The following is a 25138-nucleotide window of genomic DNA, read 5'->3' as shown; positions in this document are numbered from 1 at the left end:
GTTTATTTTAGTATTGCGTGTTGGTTCAACAGAAGGATTTTCATGTGCCTGCCCTCAAATTTCTGAACTTGATCTACTTTTAATTTGTTAATTTAATTAAAAAATCTCATTTCTTTTTTATTTTCCCAACAAATAACTTTTACGTGTTATTCTGTATTCTCTCTTTTGAAATTTTTTTGTCCGTATTCAACAAAAATGATTGTGAAAAATTCAGACGATGATTTCACCATTTTCTTGTTGAATTTGTTTCTCATAAACATCATTTTGACTAAAACAACTTAAAATAGAACCACTAATTTAGCTAAAGTGGAAAATATCATATATGTCACCGTCTTTGTACAAAAAATAAAATAAATAAAGAACATGTTGCATTGAATGCGCCCTAAATCATTACATTGTAGTAATAACTCTTTCCACCCACATATTTCTTTAACTGGGTTTCTTGTAATCTACATGATGATTTTTTTTTTCAAATTTTTGTTATTCTCTTTTAAAGGCTAAATTTTCACTCAATAAAGTTCTCCATTTAATCCCTCTTTATTTTTAAAATATATAAATTAGTTTTTCGTTACGCGAATAACGAATTACATGTGTATCATCAATTTTGGAGACTGAACTACTTCATCTTACTTTCGGTGACACATTGGAACTACAAATTCCATGGAACTATATTATATTTTTAAAATAAAATCAAATTAAAACTATTTAAAATACTTAGATAAAATTTAAAATATTATTTTTACTGAAAAGAGAATTTGAATGTTTTAAATTGAGAGGTTAACAAGTGAGCGGTAGGGATGGCAACGGGGCGGGGCGGGGACGGGTTTCGCTATCCCATACCCATCCCCGCATAAAAAATTCATCCCCATCCCCATACCCAAACCCAACGGGTATCAAACTTTTTTCCCATCCCCATCCCCACCGGGTAACGGGTATAATCTCGTACCCATACCCGTACCCGTGTTCTAACTACTTCAATATTAATTTTTATAAAAGAAAAAAAATTACGGTAAAGAAAACATAATATTATGAAATATTCAATATTAGGAGGATTTTCTTCGATGCCAAATACCTTAAAATAAATTATAATTGTTTACATTTTATATTAGAATACCAAATAAAATTTCATGTGAACCAAAACATTTGTTAAATTTGCAAACTACAACATTGATGAACTTAGTTGATAAAATTAAAAAATATTTCAAAAAAATATAAAAGGAAAACAAATATTTAAATTAAAATATATTTTAAATGTTTGTTTACTTCAATTTTTTAAATTCTAATGAATATCTTTTTTATACACTAATAAAAGTTATAATATATCACTTGATCAAAATGACACAAAGAATAAATAATAAACATAATAATAAAAGGAAAACAAATATTCAAATTAAAATATATTTTAAATGTTTGTTTACTTCAATTTTTTAAATTATAATGAATCTCTTTTTTATACACTAATAAAAGTTATAATACATCACTTGATCAAAATGACACAAAGAACAAATAATAAACATAATAATAAAATTTTGACATAGATTTTGTATCTTTTGAACTTCAATATATGTTGGATAGTGACAAAAAAATATTCATAGCAATTACATTAAATTTTTATATTGTAGTAAATAAAAGTTATTTATACAATTAAAGTGGAAAAAATTACAGTATGATTAATAGTGAGTTATAAAATAACAAATAATTAGATAGAATATATCGAAATATTATTCTACATAATGAAAATAAACAATAAATAAAAATATTAAAAGACTAACAAATGTGTGTTTTAGAAATAATTTGAGAGACTATCGAAAGAAATCGCACAAAGGAAATCAAATGTATAATTAAGGTATGATAAAATGAAAAGTACCTTACAGAACTAATTATTAAATTATGTTTGAAGTGGTTAAAATTAAATAGAAATATCATTAGTGACCAAAAAATTTGTCATTAAATTACATATAAATTAGTAATTAAATTGGTCACTAAATCAAGTACAGATTCGATCATTGAATCGGTCACTAATTTAGTCATTGATTCAGACAATAAATCAACTACTACCACCAATGACGAAAAATAGTGACTGATATGGGTTACTGACTAAATCAGTCACCATTTCATGTTTTTCTTGTAGTGAATTATCATATACTATTCCTAAATATCATTATATATATATATATATATATATATATATATATATATATATAAAATTTTAACCACTTCAAACAGAATTTAAAGTGAAAAAATTACATTATGATTAATAATGAGTTATAAAATAAAAAATAATTAGATAGAATATATCGAAATATTATTCTACATGATGAAAATAAAAAAAATAAATAAAAATATTAAAAAACTAACAAATGTGTGTTTTAGAAATAATTTGAGAGACTATCGAAAAAAATCACACAAAGGAAATCAAATGTATAACTAAGGTATGATAAGACGAAAAATATCTTAGAGAATTAAGAAAACTTTTCAAATATTAACATATAATTAATGGTTGAAAAATAACGAAAATTATTTTAATGAAACAAAAGAGTTCTTCAAATTAAATAAAAATTAATAATAATAATAAGTAAAGAATTTTTTTTATATTATCTTAAATTGAGAGTATAAACATTCTCATGTGAAAGAAAAATTTATAATAAATAAAAATATTAAAAAATAATATAAATATTCAAATGTGAGGCATAATTTTTTTTTAATTAACATACATCATTTTAACATAATTACATAAAGGTTATGATAAGATAAAAAATATATTGGAGATGAGAATGAGTTTCATGACAAATGAAATAATTAAAAGAAATAAAAAATAGAAAAAAAAAAATATATATATATAGGGGTTACTTGATTAATTGTGAATATTTTAATAATTTAAACGAGAATGGAGATATGGCGGGGACGGGTATTATGGCGGGTATATGTACATCCCCATACCCATCCCCATACCCAACTGAAAAAGTCGGGGATTCCCCATACCCATACCCATACCCAGTCAATGCGGGGATTCCCCGTCAAAACGGGGACAGGTTCGGGCAATACCCACGGGGACGAGTTTATTTGCCATCTCTAGTGAGCGGGCTTTGTTATTTCTTATATATGTTTATGGTTTCCAAATTTATATATATATATATATATATATATGGAAAAGTAAATTTGTTTAATTTATTATACTTTATATATTTAGCATTTATAAATTTTTTATACTTACTTTGAGATTTTAAAATATTTTTTTAAAGTTAAAAGTGAGAGTGATGTTCTTTAGTGTCAAGCAAGTAATTAAGTTGTTAGTAACGTATAAAAAGAGATATAATTTAGTATACTTTATCTTTATTTATATTCAATATTTCAATTTAGGTTAAGTATATTTGTTTGACATGTGTCAATATCTGATACTTTAAGATATTTTATTGATACTTATTAATGAAGCATATGATCTATAAAGTAACAATAATTTAATGATGATAATAATTTATAATTTTTTATGTTGAGAACTTTAATATCTATGATTTTATTTTGGATGCACCCAATAACAATAACATATTTATCATATTTTTAAAATTTATTGTACAATATTTAATATACATATATCACACCTAGAGCTGTCAAAACGAATAACTCGATCCGACCCGGTTCGACCCACCACGGGTTGATTTAGTGAGCCAACCCAATCCGGCTAACTTTTTAGCGAGCCAAAAAAATTCGAACCCGACCCGCCCCACCACGGGTTAGCAGGTTAAACGGATTAGCTCACGGGTTCGCTTAATTAAAAAAAAATATTATTTTTTTCAGTCAAAACTAATTTGTAATTCTAATTAGAATCTAAATAAACTTTAACACAATCCAAATACAAACCAAAATAAAAAAAAAATACAAATTATTTATGTGTTGGATAAAAAAATAACTTAACATGACCCAAATGTAAAACCCAACTTAATAAAAAAATAAAAACACTTGTGTGACCCTTTTATCTACGGGTTGGTGAGCTAACCCGGCTCACCACGGATTCAATTCGGATGAGCTGAGTTCTAAATGAGCCGGGTCAAAAATCAACCCGTATTAAAATTTATAAAAAAATTTCAACCCAACCCGGCCCGAATCCGTGATGAGCCGGGTTGGCTCGCGGGTTCCAACCCATTTTGACAGCTCAAAATAAACATATCAGCGCGTTGAATACGTATCGTATACAATACACATATCATATCTATGCATGATAGTCTATACCTATATATTTATATCTATATCTATATAAAAATGAATTTTTTTGTTTACATGTGTTTTACAATTTGACCTTTTAAGTATTTTTTTGAATTAAAATAGTTATTTTATCAATATTATTTTTAAGTAAAAAATTAATTAGTTTAATTATTTTTTTATTTGACTTTCTTTTTATGCTTCTACTTTTTTTAATTAAAATATTATCTACAAAATAAAAAAAATTACTTGGCAACAAAATGAAAAAAATTATTTATACTTAATTTTATAATAATAATAATAATAATAATAATACAAATAATAATTTTCTATTATTATGAAAAAATTGAATACACATATGGGTAATGTTTTTGTTTTCACTATTAAATAAGAAAAAAATTGAATGAATATTTTCTTAGTGATATTTTTCATTTATATACTTTTTAACTTACATAAGATTAGAAAATAAATTTAACCAACTGAAACAAATTATATTACCTATATTTTTTCTTGGAATATAATTAATTATTATATTAGTTTAGTTGTGTGATAATAAAAAGTATAAAATATTTATAATCACGTCTATAATAATCTTACAAATAGATACTCGGTTAAGGTAGGTACAATTATTATAAAAATGATAAAAAGGAAAAATAATTATAAGTTTACAGATGAAAAACAAACTTACACTTCACTTCAACCTTCGTTTACGCAATGAAAACTTTTGGACAAAAGCATTGAAAAATTTAACACCTCTTTCAAATATTCAAACGTGTCTTTTGGTTGATTCAGAACATAGAAAATCAAATTTTTATTTTCCTTTCAAAATTTTTGGTTCTTCGTTATAATTAGTAATATATATACACTATTCCAAAGACACTCCACACAATGATAAAAAAAAAAAATAGCATGATAAAAATAACCATTATCGTAATAAAAGAAACAGTTATAAGTATAAAAATTAATTATAAAAACTCGCATCGCCTTTATCTAATAGAATAAAAAATTAAAGAAAGTACAAATAATTTTGGAATTTTTTGGTGGAAGCACATGGCTAAGATACAGTCTCTTGCTTGAATAAACGCGCTTCCTTAAAGTAAACAGAACATTCCCCAACGTTCACATTAGCTTTATTTAAAACAAATCAATTCATAACTCGTAAAAATATGAAAAAAATAATAATAAATGTTAAAAGTATTAGGTGGTAGATTTTACAAAACAATAATAATTAATTGATTAAATAAGTAATTAAAATTTTAGAAAAATAATGTTCGTTAATTATTGTTGGAAGTCTCACGTCAATTAGAGATAAGGTTAATTCACAATATATGAGTGAGTGCAATCTTTACCTTACATCTCGATTTTGTGGGTTTGAGTTAGGCTTAAAGTTCACTTCTAACATGGTATCATGTTAGAACCTATCTTAGTGAACTTTCTTGAACACTCTATTTTACTCCATATCGAACCGCTAACGGACTATCCATTAATTTTTTATCCCACGTACACATACTATGTTAAAAATTCGACATCAACTAATTTCTTATCTCACACACGAGATAAATTAATAAATCGACTAATCTCAATATTTTGAGAAAAGTCATTTTTTAACTAAAAGTAGAAGTGACTTATACTCACTTAAAAGCAAGTAGATAATAAGTGTTGACAACTTGTATAAATTAATAAATATTAATAACAATTGAGAAGAATTTAAGAAAATAATAGTTGAAAAAGTATGTTAGATGCTACTTTTTTCAGTAGAATTTATCCGTTAGTTCCCTTCGTTCAAACTTTTACATTATTATACTTTATTTTCGCAGTTGTTTTCTGTTTGTTTCTATGTTTCTTTGGGATCTGATTCTATAATGGTTAAAAGTAACACGTAAGGCTTATCTATAACCAATAACATTTTATTAGGGTTTTAAATCGGACAAATGTTCAACTTGGTATTTAAACGTGGAGTTTTAAGTTTTTTTTTTTCTTTCAAAATAATAATCTTTCAACTCATCAACTTCAATGTCTTGTAATTTTATCTGGGTACGTTTATAAAGTAAATTAGATATTTATTTTTCCTATTATGATATATGTATCGAATATATAATACGTAATCGATATGTTAATTTTAAAAATAAAAAGATACAACATATGTTATATGTATATTAAAAAATATATAATTATTTTTGTATAAATTAAAATTAAAATTAAATATATTAAATACTTTTAACATAAAAATTATAAATTATTATTTATTATATAAATATTATAGATTTATATATTAAATACTTTATTGATAAATAATAGTAAAGTATTCTAAAATATTATATATATATATATATATATATATATATATATATATATATATATATATATATATAAAAGTATCAAACACAAATATATAATACAATTTAAAGTATGAATGCATCTTAAATGTTGAATGACGTAATTATTTGACTATGGAATTAATCAGTTGCCCATTTTAAATTTTAATAATTAAAAGCTAATAGTCAACGTGCTTTTTCTGTTCTGCTACTGCAAAGACGTGTTTGGTTTGGATTTGGAATTGGTCAAATTTTGCCGGCTGTTGTGAGGGTTGGATGCATGGAATATGAAGGGACCAAACTATGATTAATTATTTTAGAGATAATAATACAAAGACTAGTTGTGTGGTCTCATTTTTTTTCTTTCTATAATGCATTCTTATAAAATTAGTCCTCATAGACGTTCATGATTCCATTATTTTTTAAATTCTTAAATTTTTGGTTTAATGTTGTTTCTAAGTGATTGGGAAATGTTTTGACGTGTTTTTTTTTTCTTTATTGTTTAGATAAATTGAGTCTTTAGAAGTTTGCTCTATTTTCTATTATGTATATTTTTTTAACATGAATTACGTAAAACTAGTTCTTTTTTAATTGTAATAGAATTTGGTTTTAGTATGGAGCATAATAACTGTGATTAATACTAGAATTATTGTTTGTATACCTTTAAAATTGTTATTAATTAAAAATGTATTATAAGAAATGTTATTTGTATTATTTTGTGATGATTATTGAAATCTCTATCCCTATAAATAACTTTAGAAATATGAACACGATTTATGTAAACATTTGGAATTAAAATTATTTGTGATCTTGTTTTTGATTAAGTATTGTACGATAATAAAAGATATTATTGTGTTGGTTTAACTTTGTTTTTAGTGTATAACTTTATATTAGATGACAAATAAATAACATCGAGAGAATGTGAACTTTAATAATTTAATTGAGGTGTGTGATTTATTTTTGTGTATATTAAATTATGTGCTTGACTAGGTGTTCATCCTTCATCAAATTGTTTGAAATTAATAGTGATTTTATTTATATTTGTTGGTAGGAGGAGCTACTTCACCTATGAATGAAGAATGATTTTGATGATGTCTACTGGTTTAGAATAAAACATAGCTTGGTCTAGTTATGATATGCATTAGGCAAATAGCTTCTATTTATCAAATGTATTTTAGGCCTGTTGTGTAATCTTGCATATGATTAGTTTTTTAACTAATGGATTAGCTGTGAGTATGGCACAAAGGAAGTGAAAATATACTCACGATAATCGATTAGGTAAATTGCTAATCAATTAGTGACAGCAGAAAACTCTGTATAAAAGCTGTTTTTAGAATTTGTTTGGAGACAAGAGAAAATTGATAAATCACGCAGTTTTTCCTTCTGAGAGAGAATCTTCTGATAGTCACAGAGAGATTGAATAGTCTGGAAGATCACTCAAGTGCAGATCCAAGAAGATTGATGGTTGATTCTACCATGATGGGTCTTGCTTGAATCAATGAGCTTTTTGTCAAATCTGCACAACATAAGTGTATTCGTTTCTTGATTTTGTTTACTGTATTTCTGATTACAGTTGCTTCAGTGTTTGAAGTGTGGACCTAGGTGCAATTGTGTGGATGCATTGCTCCTAGGGGGAGTTCTTGATTGGTAGATCAAGTTCTTGGGTTTTTAGGGTCTAGAATTATATAGGTGTGCTTGTAATTCTTGAATCCTATCTGTTTAGTGGAATCCTCCTAAGTGTGTTACTTAGGAGAAGACTGGATGTAGATTCGCCCTGAATCGAACCAGTATAAATTGTGTGTCTTGCTTCTTTCTTCTCTCTCATAATCTTCCTTGATTGATTTAAACAGTCCATTAACCCAGAACTGTGAAATTGATTAATTGAGCTTTAAAACCTAAAGATTCATTCAAGATTCATCTTAAACCAGATAAAAGCCTATTAATCAATTCAGATCCCTTTGTGGTTAAGATAATTAGACATATATGATTTTAACAATATTGTTCATTGAATATTATAATTGATTGATTACAAATGTTAGATTATAATCATTACATTGTACTTGTAATATTGTGAAACAATGCCTTGTTTTAACATTATGTTAAATTTGAACTTTATGAACTATTTACAATTTGGAATGTTTATTTATATATATATATATATATATATATATATATATATATATAAGATAAGGGTTAAATATATTTGTGGTCCCTTAACTTTTGGTAAATTTTGGAATTAGTCAATTTCGAAATTTTGGACAAATTTAATCTTTTATCTTTTTAAATACGTGGATTTAGTCCTTTTAATCAAATTTTTTATTTGATGTTTTATACGCATTTCAAGATTGTATTTGAGTTGTTTATACTGTTTGACACATTTTTGTTTTAATGTTAAGTCAAATACTATTATGAAATGCGTTTGAAATGTCAAATAAACTTACCAAAATTTGATTAAAATGATTAAATTCACATATTTCGAAAAATAAATGACTAAATTGGTCTAAAATTTTAAAATAGACTAATTCTAAAATTCACTTAAAGTTAAGAGATTAAACAGATATTTAACCTGAAAGATAATTATGTATCTAGAATAGGAATCTTACATAGTTAATCAATTCAACAAATCATTAATTTATCTATTAAAGGAACATTAAACAATCCTAAGCAACAAAGTTGTAAGAGTAGAGGGAAAGACGATCACCCTACAATAAAGGGTGAGATTTGTCAAAGTTTAATAAATGATTAAGAGATGGTCACTTTATTTGACTCCAACAAAAATGATTAAGCATAATCATCCAATCCCTATTTAAAGTTCAACAATTTGATACAAAATAAGTGGATAGGTATAAGATGGCCTGCAAATATCAAAGTTTATCATGTTAATTATATACAACTAATTTATTTCACAAGTTAAGTGAAGATAAAACCATCCAAATTTAATTTCAGTTATACAATGCATGGAGGTAAGAGAAGAGTATCAACCATCCAAACTTAGTCAAATTTTTGTTCTCTTAAAAGTGATTTTAACCTTTTAACAGTTAATAAAAAGTGTTAATTAAAAATAATATTTGATCTCTTGACCTCCGCCATTTTCATTATTCCTGAAATTACTTAATCATCCAATACTTATCTGTCTATATCATTTTCTCTTAAAGAAAGTTATGTGTCTCTACACTTTAATTTATTTTTATTATTAATATATCTCAACAAAATCGTGTCTATATATGAGTTATATAAAATTCAAATAAATATACATTTTTATAAATTAAAATCATATGAAATGTTTGAAAATGTATGATTATTTGAATATATATTTGCAAATGTCTATATATATAAAATTTGTAAATATCTATATAAGATCCATTGGCATAGAAATTTGTTAAATAATGCAAAAAAATGTAATAAAATTTTAACATCTTTGAAATCTATACATAATAAACCTAACACATAAAAGTTCCCAAATATTCCTTTAATATAGTAAAAAATATGAAAAATATTATTGCAAGAGAAATTAATGATTTAAGTTTATATTTATTATATGAAAATATATTAAAAAAATAAGATATTCAATTTATCTATAAACAAATATAATAATTTTTTTACTTTAATTATATGAATTGAATTTATATTAAATCGATTTTGGAGTTTTTATTAGATCAGTTCAAAAACAACCAATCTAATATCTTAAACTGAAAAGACAAAAATGCATTTTAAAAATATTGCTCATTTGTAAAATCTACACCATTCTTGTGTTTGATCTTGGATCTTTAATACATCTCTGATTTGTCAAATACACCTTTTATATGCAAATTTGACAAGAGAAAAACAAAAACTAAAAACTCACAAATCGAAAGTGAAAGAGATCATAGTTTGATCGTGGTTGTGCAGAGGGTCATGACGGTTTAGAGTGTCTTAGAGAATGTTGAACGGAACAGTGAGGCAGAGGTAGGACACAACAACGACTAAAACCTTAGTGCCAACAAGTTTGATGAAGTGCAGTGGTGAGCGACGATGCATGCTCTTCCTTGCACATGATGAGTGGCAGAAGGCTTGGAAATTGCGGAAGGGAGTGGCGTGACAACGTTAGGGGTAACGACGACATATTTCTTTGAGCCTACAACTTTGGTAAACAATGGTGGTGAGCGACACTATAAGAAGCTTTGTTGATGCAAGGAGAGGGCGCGAGAAAGAAAGAAAAAAGTGAAAAGGATTTCACACTTCTCACAACATCCGATCTAATATGTTTTTGAGAATTTACATAATTGTCACTGCATTTTTATATTGATTTTATTGCAACCGATTTAATATGTACTATTATGTCTATTTTTCACTATTAAAAATTATTTAATGATTAAATTATATAATATCTTACAAAATTTATTAAATATTTCTATTTCTTAAAGGTGTTTGATATATAAATGATTTTAAAAAGTAAATAATTACAAATAAATAAATAAAAATACTATTTCAAAATTGAAATATTTTTTATTTAAGTATAAATATACATTCTTTATTTGTAATTATATATATATATATATATATATATATATATATATATATATTATAAATTGGTTATATCTCTTCTTGAGTCAATGTGAGATTTCTAAATTTATAATAATTATTTCAATTTATTTAATTAAAAACATTAATTAAGTAATTAAAGAGTTAAAAGATAGTTATATGATTAAGTTTATTTTTTATATTTATTTTAAAAATAAAAAAAAATTATAATAAAGCTTGTAGGACAAACAAGATCTCATTGTGTGTAATAATAGTAGTAGATCTGGTCGTTCTATTTATCTTGTTTTTTAGGAGTACGGTAGGAGGGTTAAGATGCATCGTACAAACCACTTTTCCACCCTACTTTTATGAATACATGAAATAGTTGTTTTTTCATATAATTAATTTGCAGCCATCTATGAATATTTCGTAACGATCTTTCGTATCTAACTAATTTGTGGTTAACAATGAAAGAATGGAAATTAGTGTAAGTAATTTTTTTACGATAACATTAAAATGAAATTGCAATCACTGTGTTAAAAGAAATAAATGACAGGAAAAAAATTTATCGTAAAGATTTAATGATACATAAAATAAAATAGAAAAAAATATTTTGAAGTTAAATTTTCATTATTCTGAAATATGTCAAAATAAAATTTATTATTGAAAATTAGAATAGTTCATAAATATTGAAAAAATAATAATACATTTAAATTATCGTTAACATCTATTTTTGGGTTAAATATGTTTTTGGTCCTTCAATCTTCAGTGAATTTTGGAATTAGTTCATTTCAAAAGTTTAGATCAATTTAGTTTTTTATTTTTCGAAATACATGAAATTAGTCATTTTAATCAAATTGTGTTAAATTTATTTAACATTTGAAGTGCGTTTTATAATAATATTTGACTTAACATTAAAGCAAAAATATATAAAACATTATAAACAAGTCAAATACAATCCTGAAAATGTCTACAAAACATCAAATAAATCTAACAAAATTTAATTAAAAGAACTAAATTCACGTATTTCGAAAGATGAAAGACTAAATTAATCCAAAATTTCGAAATAAACTAATTTTAACATTTACTTCAAATTAAAGGACTAAAATCATATTTATTCCTTTATTTTGAAACAATATAAAACTATTATGTATATTGGAAGAAAAAAATGGTAAATAAATTTTGTCAGTTGTAGAAGACAAGTTTGATGGTTTCCACGACCCACGGCTACGGTTTCGAAATTTGATTGGATGTTCGATTTGAGTCACATGGTCCGCAAAGACGTGTGTCGTGTCATTGGCCATTCCATGTGCGTAACTTTATAGATCTTAGATGTAATATTTGTTCTAGTTTTTGTGATGTTTCAAAGTCTTAATTTCATTAATCATCTATTAAATTATACATCTTTCTTGCATCTCAATGACATATTCTATTATTGAATCTACATACTAAAATTTTCATCTATCACACAAGCATTTAAACATTCATCTTCTAATTTTTTGTGATGTGCACAACTTTGGACAATATTCATAAGTAGAAAAAAAATCAGATTGTGGTTGTTGGGGGCAATAAAAGAATAGGCAGAGGAGCCCAAGACTCGCAAATAAGGAATCACTCAATTTGTGTGGATGGTGGAGGAGAAGGACACTATTCCATTTTGGATTTTATCAGATTCTCATATAAGGAACATGCCAAAACCTAGAATTTTGTTTTTTGAAAAAAAGTTGTTTGATACCATTTAATAATTTGTATAAGAGTAAAACAGTTTTAATAAAAGTTAATTTTTATACTTTTAGAAGAAAAAGAAAATAAATAATTATGAGGGATAATATCAAATGATAGTAAAAAAAGAATGGTGTCAAAATACTAGTGATATTTTTTTAACAACAATTGATAGTAGAATCTTATAAGAACGTACACTTGTTACCAAGGTTGATAATGGAGATAAGGTGACTATTGTTTATTTATAATTGATGATCTTATTTTTACCAGGAGCCATTTAAGAATATAATTATTGAATTTGATATGATTTATTTATATTTTTTGACATTGAAGTGGTGTAAGAAATATATGCAAAAATCTTTAATGGAGACAATTGATCAGATAATGATATTTTGACCTATTTTTTTTAACTCACTACTTTAGTATCTTTAAATTGTCATATCACGTCACTAAAAGAAATTAAAATAGAGAATTTAAGTGTAATTGAAATGATGAATCAAAAGTGAAAAATCAAAAGAAATGAATCAAAATATCATTAATTGATATTAACTAAATTAAATGTAAGTCTAAATTTTATATTTTATATATTCAAAAAAGTTAATTACTACGTAAAAGAAAAAGAAAACTCGAGATAGAAAAGATGTATATATTCATTTTCTTAAAATATTTGGAATTACTTAAACTTTGGATTAGTATCCAAATTTTTAGTATGCTTTCGTCCCTTAATTTATGATATAAAAAAATGATTATTTTTTTTCATTGCGTATATGAATCATAACTAGCAGAGTAAGGAAGAATAAGTTCAAAACCCTAAGAGAGGAATTGCAGAGATGTATAAATGTTTCCTGAAGAACACGAAAAGAAACGTAGAGCTAGCGTGGAAGTTAATTCACAAAAATGAAAGCACATGTCTTCAGTTTCTCCTGAATGCAAAGTAATGGAGCAAAATGATGATGTATAAATGAAGCATAAGAGAAGAGATCAAACTTACTTCAACAATGGCACAATACGAAGATTTTGAACCATCTTATGAATGGGCTCAAGATGCAGAAAGCGACACGCTCATTCTTGTGCTCAAAGGTCATCATCTTCTTAATTCCCTCTAACTTAATTTAGTTCATTTCATTCATGGTTGTTTCTAGTTTTTCTGAAACAAAAGTGTTTGAACAATGTGCAGGGTTCAGAAAGGAGAATTTGAGGGTTCAAATAGGCACAAACCGTAGACTAAAACTGAGTGGTGAAGAAGAGATAAGTGAGAAGAAACGGCGTAGAATTAACAAAGAATTCAGCATTCCTTCTCATTCTAGCACCAACGGGATCAAAGCCAAGTTAGAAGGTGGCCTTCTATACATAAGGATTCCCAAAAACATCACTGAAGTTAAGCCACCAACACAACAACCTTATGAAAATCAAAAATATCCAAGAGAAACCAGAGAAGCACCAACACCAACACCAGAGGAAGCAAAGAAAGGGGAAGATGATAGAAAGGTTGATGAAGATAGAGTGAAAGCTACCAGTTCTAAAGCTAAGGAAATGCATGAAGGAGTTAACCAGGTTGAGAAAAAGGTTTACCAGAAGTTACCAACAACACTTTATGGTTTGGTTGGGGATATTATGAAGCAAAACAAATTACCCAACTTGGTTGTTGCCATCTTCTTGTTCTTGGCCATGGGAATTTATGTCAAAAATGTAATCATGTCAGCTTTTGGAGGATCATCAAACCAAGACCATTAAATCTTGCTTCGCTAATGTATTTATATACATAATATGCCACATATGATATAAATTTTATTTGTACTTGTAAGCATCAATTGCATCAATTGAATCATTAATAGTAACTGTTGATGGTTATTATGATAAATAAAAGTGTATTTTCACGGCTAAAAATTCTCATAAAATAATTTACAAGAAAAAAAAATTTCTGCTATCGTGAATAATTATTTCTTATAAAATTATAAAATTTATTAGTATATCTTACAAATTTTTTTGTGAATAGTATTTTATACAAAATATTTTACAAAAATATTAGTAGTAATATTTTGCAAATCTTTTTTCATAATCAAATTTGTAAATATTTTTTGTAAAAAAAATTTAAAATAAAATTAGTAGAAAATATGAATTTTTTTTAATAATTTTAAACGTATATCAAGCAAGAATTTTTTTTTCATGTAATGATTAGGACGAACTTATTAATATTATGTTAGATATTTTTTCATTTTAATAACCCACCTCCAACTGTTTGATTAAAAGATATTATTGAATTGAATAGATACGATTTTTTTTAATAAAATTTAAAGTTAGTAGAAGATTTGTTAAATATACATTCAATTGAATGAATAATATACTTTCACTCTTTAAGTAAATGAATATAAAATTATCTGTACCTAAAGTCTACGTTATCCAAAAACTAATGTATATAATTATTGAGATAATATTAAAACATTTTGTAAATTAAATATGATTTCACTTATTCTATGACAACATTTTTGTAAACTAATGTATCGCACAACTATATTACAAAAAAAACATTGATTTACAGCTCATGTGTGATATTTTTAACTCCAAATAATACTCCACATCCATATCCTATAGCCACTGGTTTTCAACCAAATCCAAATTTCTCTTCCTTCAAACTCACCAACAACATTTGGAATCTCACCTTCAAAATTATTGTTTGATAAATCAATGTCTGCAAATCTTACAGGAATTTTGGTGAATGTCAAACTCATAGCTTTTGTTGTGACAGTCACATAATCAAGATATGATTTTCCAATCGTTGTTATATATCTTTCAATGTATTGCAAACTACCATCCACCAGAAATTGATTCTTCATGGCCTTAAAATTTTTTACGTATGTTTTTGGGATTAGGCCACTGAAGTTATTGAGTGAAATATCAAAACAGTTTTCTTTGTTGTCTGATTTCAACTATTTAGTTTATTTCATTCGTGATTGGTTTTGTCCAACAGTGTTTGCATTAAATTGGCCAAAATAATTTAAAATAGTTGAAGTAACAATTGAAAATAAATGAAAGGAATAGAGAAAGAAACAGGTGTGAAATTTATTATGTGCTTCATTAAAAATGTCCAAGAATCTAAATAAGAAGCATTGCTACTTAAATAGTTCTGAACTTAATTTCATTTTGTTATTAACATGCACCACATCAATTTTGATGGAAACTATTATTTCAACATAATTATTTATTTGTAGTTGAATAAGAAGAGTAATATATACAAAATTTTATTTAAGGTTTTAGATAAAAAAGATGACGTCTTTTTATATGAATCTATATACTATTTTTTTCTTGTCAAATTTTGCAGTGTCTTTTCTTAAAGGGTTATAGTGTTTTTTTTTTCAACTTAATTATTATTATTCAGTTATTATAGATAGATTTCGTTTTGGTTGTGCTAAAAATCAATCAAATAATCATAATGAATTCACAGGTAATCTTCCACTTTCTTCCTGAAATATCTGCATAATTTTGAAATAGTTTAATAATGTACAGAATGAATATAATATATTTATTATTAAGTGCCATATGACAAAACCAATCAAACTAACTTTTTTTCATTTTCCACCCTTTCTAATACGCTTAATTTCCGATTCTGCTTTTTTGTATTGACTTGACATGCTTTCCAATTATGGATAATTACACGTTTGATTTTCATCCATAAACTTTAGTTTTTCTTTTACAATTGATATTTTCACTACTAAATTTTAATAATTTTCTCTTATAATTTTAGATGATATATTTTGAGTGGCTTTCACTTTTTTCATTTTTTTATTTTTTAACACCTCATTTAAATAATAAAGCTAATTAAAGGAAATGTCACACAATATAATATAAGAAGCAAGATCAATGGAGTATAATGTCACTCCTACATATATCCCAAGCACTTAAAGGACAATAATGCCAGATACAAAGTAATGTCAGAGAGAGATAATAATTTAAATAAATCCCAAGAGAAATCAATACATGGGCCTTAGCCCTAGATGAAAAGCCCAAAAAAACATGAAGCCCAGTCCCAACAAACAATGCAGCGGAATCAACCTTTCCTGGTTGACCTCGAGTGCCTTTCGCATCTGCTCACATCAATAAATTGATGATTATCGCAAAAAAGGAGAAGAACCACATACAAAGCAACCAAACAAGCAAAAGGGTAAGCTAGAGTATACAATAGTCTATCATACAGTTACATGCCATTCCACATTTCCAATCAGTATATATATATCCAAACATGTTATGACCTTTCAAACAATACACTAAGACTCAGACTCGACTCATCCGGATACATATAATCTAGTTGGATTCAACGGATGCTTGCACTTGTGGTGGATTACCCTGCTCACCCCCGAGCTAAGTGTTACAATGTTTCAATCCCCTACACACAAGGTTAGCCCTTAATAAGTTTCAGGCCTCCTGCTACTCTCACCACAAGAGTCAATCCGCTCTAAGTGAGACTAACTGACTCCTTAGAGTGTCAGGATGCAACCTTACCTTGAATCATTACCAAATTATATAGATGGGGCACCACCATGAATTCCCACTAACAGGGATCATGGAATTACGTCCTGACCACTGAAGCACGATCCTGAAATCTCACCTAGATATTTCAAGGGATTACGTATTGACCACATACCAAACATATACAAACAACCAAGTAATATATTTATCACGCATATACATCTCATGTCAACCTTTATAATCAACCTCTTTTATATTCCAGGTTAAACCCATACCAATTCCTCATACTCCATCCATGAATATAGAATTTTAACTCATCTCATTACCATGCCACTTTCATAACCAACCAACTCATGTTCATTACATACCAAGAATTATCCAAGTTCGTCATTCACAACCCATACACCCTCCCACTCATGCATATTCATCCCCCCTCATGCCATTACACAATAATCTAATCAATTACATGCCAAACATCCAAGAACAGGGAAAAATACCAAACCAGAACGCACTCTCGCCTAGTTCTTCGCTCAGGCTGAAGGGTCTCGCTCAAGCGAGAGGGTCTCTCGCTCAGGCGAGCTCCCTTCGCCTAGGCGAGAGCTCGACATACAGGAACAGTGGCCTCTGCGCATTCTCGCTTAGGCGAGACTCTCCTCGCCTGAGCGAGACGCTCGCTCGCTCAAAACTGAGCTGGTCGCCTAATCGACTACTCGCGTGAAAAGGCTTGGACGAGTCTCTGCTCATCTCGCCTAGGCGAGGCATACTCGCTTAGGCGAGATTATCAGCCTTCGCCACTGCTCACTCGCGTAACAGACCAAAAATCCAATCCAAACAATGCAATAACACATTTCATAAGCTTATAGCAGTATACCATCCATCATATCACGAAAATATTATCAAGGCAATCATGGAAAACAACGATTTAGCAAAACCCTAACTTCCCTTACCTGGAATGAGCTAGTAACTACTACGACATCTAAGCCCACCACCATAGCAGCTCCAAGAGCATATTTAAGAGGTGTAGGAAAAACTGAGTTGAACTGACTTGAACGGGACGAGGAGCAAACCCTAGCATAGCACAGTTTTGGAATAGAAGAGCAAAGCGGCTGTTTTTCTGAAAAATGAAGAGAGTGAAAGTGTTTCAGTTGGTTTAGGGGCTTTGCTTCCTATGGGCCAACCTTAGGCTCAACTGATGTGGGGCAGCCCCTTTAAATTTTTAGGGCAGAAAAAAGAGGGTTTTACAATTTTTAATATTCCAAAACCACTTAAAAGATGTCACGTCATGTTGTAAGAGAAAGTAGTTAAAATTTAGCAGTCACAAAATTATTATTATTTTTTTTGCCAAACAAACATTTTTTTTCTCTATCCCATCTTTGTAACTATTTTACTCCAAGACTTTAGGATTCTTATAACACAGAGTCTATAGTAAAACATTATTAACAAGTGACACTTTGTTAAATACACATTTCTTTTATGTAAAAAGAGTGCTCTTAAATTTCCTAAACATAAAAAGAGTGCTCTTAAATTTCCTAAGCACACGTACTAGTATGACTATCTATCAAACCGTCTAGTTTTAAGACAAACACATTATTATATTTTTCATCTAATGAAATTAGTTTTCATTCAATAATGTATATTTGTATAGCCTTCCCCATACGTAGTCCCTTAATTTAAATATAACTTTTGTAAAAAAAAACATAAAAAATATTGGTTAAATCAAGAAGTAATCTCTATAAAAAAAATATTCAATATTTTTAATTTTAATTATGTTTGAAGTTTCTAATAAATTTGGACAATTTTAATTGAGTTCATAAGAAATTTTGATGGAGGACTCAATAAACTTAAAATTTTTAATTGAACTCACGTGGTTAATTTCTTTTGTTAACTTAGTTGTCATGTTGTTCTACGGCTAATTTCTTCTGTTAACTTAGTTGTCATGTCATTTTACTAAGTTTTCGTCATAGGTAATCTTATTATTAACTTAATTATATTTTAAATTTACGATAAATTTAAATTTTTTAATTTTATTATGTTATAGTTTTATAATTATATAATTATATAATTTTATAATTTTGTGAAAATCGTTTTTATATATTAAAATAAAAACTCTAACAAATATAAACGCCAGTTTATTAAATCATCTACCAAATGCTTCATGTTTTTTCAAGCATCTAGAAAAAAATAAACCCACATCCCAATTATAGTTAACATGTTATTTTAATAATGCTGATAAATAATTGTTATTTTAATAATAATTCTTACTATACATAACTTCGATATCTAACTTTAGTTTTCTACAAAATTTGTTCTCTTTTTTCAATGGTAGTATTTTAGGACATTAAGATAAGATTGATGTACTAAGATGATTACATTTAAATAGTTTTAATTTTCAAAAATAATTTAATCCATTTTATTACGTATCCTATACATGAAAATAAAGCTGTCTTCAACAATATTCGATTATCCTAATCTTTAAACAATCATATTAATTAATAATTTACAAATTACAATTAGACAGTGACAACTTTTATACATTACATTAAAACTATAATTGATCATTATCTTTATCCGATATTAATTCTCAATTTTTCCACTAACAACTATAAGACTTGATTATTAGATTTCATCTTGATCAGAGTTTTTTTTTTTCAACAAATCATATCATACTATCGTTTTGAATTTGAACTAATATATTAACATGATTATTTTTCGTACTTCGCACTGGTATGATCTAGTTTTAGTAAAAGTTCAATTGTCTTCCATAGAAAAATCCTCAGGAATAATACATTGTTCCACAGTTAAAACACAATCTCCATGATTCATTGATGCAAGCGAGGAGAGATACTTTAGTAAATTATTTAACATACTTTAGTAATAAAAGATAATATAATGTATAATAAACTTTTCAGAAGAAGAAAAAGCATATTTCATAGTAGACAAAGGATTAGTTTTTAACTAAAATGAAACAAGTTTCATTCCAAACTGAAATGCAACCCAAGGAAGTACTAGGAGAAAATTAACAGAGTAGATTCAGCAGAGTTCAGAAAAGTACATAATTCATCAAAGTGCACACATCTTAATTAAGCCTAAGAGCCTGTGCATGATGTCGGATGTGATCATCTACGAATGTGGCTATAAAATAGTAACCGTGGTCATAACCAGGTTGGAAACGTAACAGTAGCGGAACATTGGCTTTTCTGCAAGCCTCTTCAAAGTTTTGTGGCAGCAGTTGATGAGGAAAAAAATGGTCATCTTCGCCCTGAAAAGTGGATTAACAGTGACAAATATAAAACCAGTAAAAACTCGATAAGATCATTTAAGTACATGCTTATATAAACTGAAACCATGCCATACGACAGATAGCACAATATCTGCCAGATCAGATCGTATTGATTTACTCATATTCATGCTAATGGATTTCTTAAAACATAAAAAAATTAAGTACAATTAGATGAAACCGTGCAGGACAAAAATTAAAATATTTACCACTTTAAATCAATCATTCACAAGTATTTTGAAAATAGTAAACCAAAACCAAAATCTTTTACCTGATCAATCAAAATGGAGGAAGAGACATTGGGAAACTTCGTTACCAAACAAGTCGCGTCATACTCCTGCATTTTTCCACTTCTTATTATAATGAAATATAAAGACTTGTTTAAAGTCAACATGCAGTTTCCTCATCAAATTTACCTCCCAATCAGATTTATTGTCACCGAGATAATTTGAGAATGCCTTCTGTCCCCAAGGACAATTTATAGGATTTGTAATCGGAGCAAAGGCAGACACTGACTGAAACAAGCATGTTATGTAAACCAAAATAAGTAAGAATCTGAATAAGTAAATAAAAGTTATTTATCATGACAAAGTACGGTCTATATATCTTATTTTACAAATTATGTTCTACAAATTTCATAAGGTCACCCAAAGGATTAAATAATTGGTTTGGTTCTAATTTACAAAGGACATAAAATGCTATGCAGATTGCGTCAAGTTTACATTACATGTTTTTGGAACAATAAACTATAAATAAACTATAAATGGGTGTCTAACTTCTTCTCAGTAGCTGTAATGTCAACTTCTCCTCAATACATTCGTTTCTAGTCTTATCCGTTCTGTCCCACCATCTCCCCCTCAACATACTCTTTTCCACTGCATTTTTTTTTTCTCTTATTAGCACTGTACTGTTCTACAACATGCACCACACCACTATAGAGCATTTCAAGACTTCAAGACTTAAAAGAATCCGGTACAGTTTTCCTCTCATAAGCATACGCAAAGACAAGATATGGTTGAACATTGTTTAGTTCATCCACTGAACTAGAATATTGTATGTGTTGCATCTCCATCACCTCATAAGATGGATGCGCAAGACTGCTAACAATACAATTGGTGATATAATCCCTAATTTTAGCTTCAAAACATGGTTAACTGGTATTTTGCTAAGTTTGCATAGCACACACTCCTGGACGCATCAACTAAGACTCAATCATCTCTAAGAAGTATCATTAGTATTATGCACTTTAATGTGCCCCCATAATGTACATAAAGCTATACTAAGGTAAGAAAATATGGTCACAATGTCAAATGTTGGTGCAAACCTACAGGAAATCCTTTTGTTGACTCCCAACTCTAACTTAGAAGCTTCAAAACTAGTAAAACTCCTAAAGAAATATCCTAACATTCAGTATTCAATCTCAATGCAGAGAAGATAATTGGTGTCATTTAACCAGAAAACAGGGCTCTCATATCTTGAAGCTCACAAGTTTTATGACTGAGTGACTGCCATGTTGCTATCAGTATTCATTTTCAGCTGTTCTGATAAAGGTCAAGCAATAAACATCAAGTTCGCTGCACTCATTACCTATTCATTCCAAACTTGCCTAGTTAAAACATATGAAAAGGGAATGTTCTAATTGGACCTCAAATGAAACAAAACATGATTATCATTTAGAATTTGGTACCAAAAATCCAATAAGGAAAACATTCATCGTCCATTGACATTTTTTCCAACAGTTAAATAGGACAAGTTCAACATAAAAGATTAGCATTATACACATCACATCTAGAGTACCACATATCCTGAAAAATATCTTAAGCCTCTAACCTCGATGCAAAGTGAACTCAAGAAATAAAAATTCATCATTAGTATAAAAAATCCAATAGGGGAAGGTAACTAATAAGAAACCTGTACAATGTATTTGCAGGCAAATAAAATAATAGTAATACCGGTACAATGAGCATGAAACATACAAATTTATTAACGTGCAATATCACAGTTAGGGAAGGTAACTAATAAAAAACCATATGTTGCTTAACAGTAAAACTATCCTTTATTTTCAGGAAATTCAAATATTTTCAAACTAGCACTTTAACTTAAAGTTTTCAGTTGCATAATGATCAAAACCTTATACTTATCCTGGTTTTTCAGGTAGATAGTCAGAGCACCATGTCCGCCCATAGAATGACCAAATATAGAAGCCTTTGATGTTTCGAGCTGTGGAAAATTATCACTGAGAAGCTTTGGCAATTCCTTGACAACATAGTCATACATGCGCCAATTTTTCCATTTCTCTTGTGTGGCATTGAGATAAAATCCAGCACCTGTTTCAGAATTTACATGAAATTAAAATATCTTCTGTATATTAAAACGTATACATTGAACATTGCAAGTTAACTCTTTAGTTATAGCCCATAACAATTAAAATTATCCCACACAGCAATGACATTGAAGGATGAGAGAAACAACACTCGTTCACAATAGTACTTCTATATGCACAATATATTCATCCCCAAGTGTGCAGCACATAATTGGGTAATACAAAATGAAAGTTTACCAACTTAGCCACAAACAACAGAGGCAGAAGAATACAGAACATCATTAAGTCTAGTACCATACCAAAATGTCAATTTCAAGAAATTCAACATTCTCATATGACAAACAAACAACAAGACTTCCTTCCTTCAAAAATAAAAACAATCAAACATGAAGCTGGCCAAAGCTTAAGTCTGATAATTTTCAAACAGGCCCATCCCCAAGCCCAACCAAGCCAGGCACAGGGTTAATGTCCAGTTCTATTCAAAATTCAAAGCGCAAATGTAATGGTCTCACACGGCATACCTACTCCAAAGTCCCAGCTGTCGGCTTCTCCTTCCACATTCAAGCCTCCTGCATCATCAAGTGAAGACTGAGAACATATAAAAGCTTAACAACGAAAGGAAAAGTATAAACTCCACAACCAATTCATATAGTAGACAAAAATATATCCATGTAGAATATAACTTTTCGCATCCAGCCCTCTTAATTTTTTCTCTGTTTTGGTCTCTAAAATTTTCTTTTTCATGTCGGTATTCTCTTCTAAGTAACGACATGACTTAACAAATATTAGAAAATATGCATTGCTTCTTAACATGGACTAAAATAAAAATCTACCCACAATAGCCCATACCAAAAGTTTACCATTTTATAAACAACTTCAGAGAGTAAAATGAAAAAATAAAATTACAAAGTATCAAAACACAAATAATTTCAGAAAATAAATATGCATGATGGTTCTTACCATGGACTAAAATAAATATCTTCCCATAAAAATCTATCAGAAGTTTACAATTTTATAGGGCAGAATAAGTATCATCCGAGACTAAAACGGAAAAAAAAAAGCACTAAAATAATTTTAGGATGAAAAAACGAAAACATCTACTGGTTTAACAGACATGCAATCAGAAAAAAAAATCTTCATGTGAATTTTAAGTAATTATTATAAAAATAAACAAACTCATTATACTTGAAGGAAAGTATAAAAACACCCTCACACTGTCCATGCATTACTAATTCAACATGACATTCTGAACAAAAAAATTACCCAAGCCCCTTTTATAAAGTTTCGCAGTTTTATTTGGGGAATTCGTGGCAAAAATTAAAAAAAAAAACTAAAAAACTGATTTACTTGGGGAAGTGTCGGGAGTAACCAAGGCAATGCCCTCAGCAGCAGCTGCGCGTTGAGCACCAGACTTGAATAGGAAGTTTTCATCGGTGCATGTGAGGCCAGACAGAAAATACAGAACCTTTTGATTGACAGCATAACAACAGGAGGAAACGAAGAAAGTGTGAGAGGTTGAATTGGGGTGAATTGGAATGAGAAAGGGAAAAATTGAGAGGAACTCACTGGGAATTTGTGAGAGGGAGAAGGCGAAGGAGGGAAGTAGATGTGGAAGTTCATGGAGCAGCCGAGTGTGGGGCTGAAATGTTTGAACCTCTTGTTGTAGCCTCCGAACATCTTGCCGCTGCTGATCTCACTGGGCTTCGTCTCCATCGCTCGATTCTGATTACGACACTCACACAGGAAGTTGGGTTTGAGTGGTGAGGGAAAATCTCTCATTACAGTGACCTTTTATATGCCTCATTTCCAATGTAATTTTCATGGCCACCTTTCGTGAGATGATAATTGGGTAACACATAGGCCCAAATTCAAAACAAAAAGAAAAGTGTGATCCATTTTTTAATTGATTGCAATTTTCAAGTTTATACATGGGCTATTTGAATGTATCCAAAATTAAAAAGTGTACAAAAGATAGCTAGACATAAATAATAATGAAAAATTGTTACATAAGGTCAATAGGCACAATATCAAAAGACAAAAGATTCCTATTAGAATTTAACTTTGATACAAAATAAGAATTAATTTCTAGTCTTAAAATTTTTGATACATTTCTATTCTTAAACTTAAAATATAAATTGATATAATTTTTTTAACTTAATTACATTAATTTTTTTTATGTATATAACATGTTTCTTAATAAATATTGAAGTGAAAAAAAAAATGTTAAAAGGTTAATGTTTAACACATAAAAAATAACACATAAAAAAAATTGATGTAACTAAATTTAAATGATTATATCTATTATTTTTAAACTTTGAAATCAATTTCTATATAAAATTT

General features: G+C 28.1%; 2 protein-coding genes across 2 annotated transcripts; one reads left to right on the top strand and one right to left on the bottom strand.

Moving 5' to 3' along the window:
* The first annotated feature begins 13657 nt into the window (after window positions 1–13657).
* Window positions 13658–14621, top strand: LOC114192351 (uncharacterized). The gene is made up of 2 exons (XM_028082049.2): window positions 13658–13814; window positions 13912–14621. Exons 1-2 carry the CDS (start codon window positions 13733–13735, stop codon window positions 14466–14468), a joined length of 639 nt encoding a protein of 212 aa, XP_027937850.1. The 5' UTR covers window positions 13658–13732; the 3' UTR covers window positions 14469–14621.
* Window positions 14622–20100: 5479 nt separating this feature from the next.
* SFGH (S-formylglutathione hydrolase) lies at window positions 20101–24582 on the bottom strand. Its single transcript, XM_028082431.2, has 7 exons — window positions 24365–24582; window positions 24146–24263; window positions 23320–23367; window positions 22606–22802; window positions 20892–20990; window positions 20747–20812; window positions 20101–20457 (listed from the first exon to the last, which is right to left on the bottom strand). Exons 1-7 carry the CDS (start codon window positions 24575–24577, stop codon window positions 20275–20277), a joined length of 924 nt encoding a protein of 307 aa, XP_027938232.1. The 5' UTR covers window positions 24578–24582; the 3' UTR covers window positions 20101–20274.
* Window positions 24583–25138: the final 556 nt, after the last annotated feature.

Source organism: Vigna unguiculata, chromosome 7, assembly GCF_037176805.1.
Source record: "Vigna unguiculata cultivar grain cowpea cultivar isolate G323 ecotype 2 chromosome 7, ASM3717680v1, whole genome shotgun sequence".
Taxonomy (NCBI): Eukaryota; Viridiplantae; Streptophyta; class Magnoliopsida; order Fabales; family Fabaceae; genus Vigna; species Vigna unguiculata.
Note: the sequence above shows the minus strand (reverse complement) of the source record. Positions and strands in the feature narration are given on the sequence as shown.

What these genes read in the sequence shown, in the direction of transcription:
- LOC114192351 (XM_028082049.2), top strand. Translation starts at nt 13,733, where the DNA reads ATGGCACAATACGAAGATTTTGAACCATCTTATGAATGGGCTCAAGAT. An exon ending in GCTCATTCTTGTGCTCAAAG is followed by an intron (nt 13,815 to 13,911) that starts GTCATCATCTTC and finishes AACAATGTGCAG; the next exon opens with GGTTCAGAAAGGAGAATTTG.
- SFGH (XM_028082431.2), bottom strand. Translation starts at nt 24,577, where the DNA reads ATGAGAGATTTTCCCTCACCACTCAAACCCAACTTCCTGTGTGAGTGT. An exon ending in CTCCCTCTCACAAATTCCCA is followed by an intron (nt 24,264 to 24,364) that starts GTGAGTTCCTCT and finishes GTCAATCAAAAG; the next exon opens with GTTCTGTATTTTCTGTCTGG. An exon ending in CAGCTGGGACTTTGGAGTAG is followed by an intron (nt 22,803 to 23,319) that starts GTATGCCGTGTG and finishes ATTCTGAAACAG; the next exon opens with GTGCTGGATTTTATCTCAAT.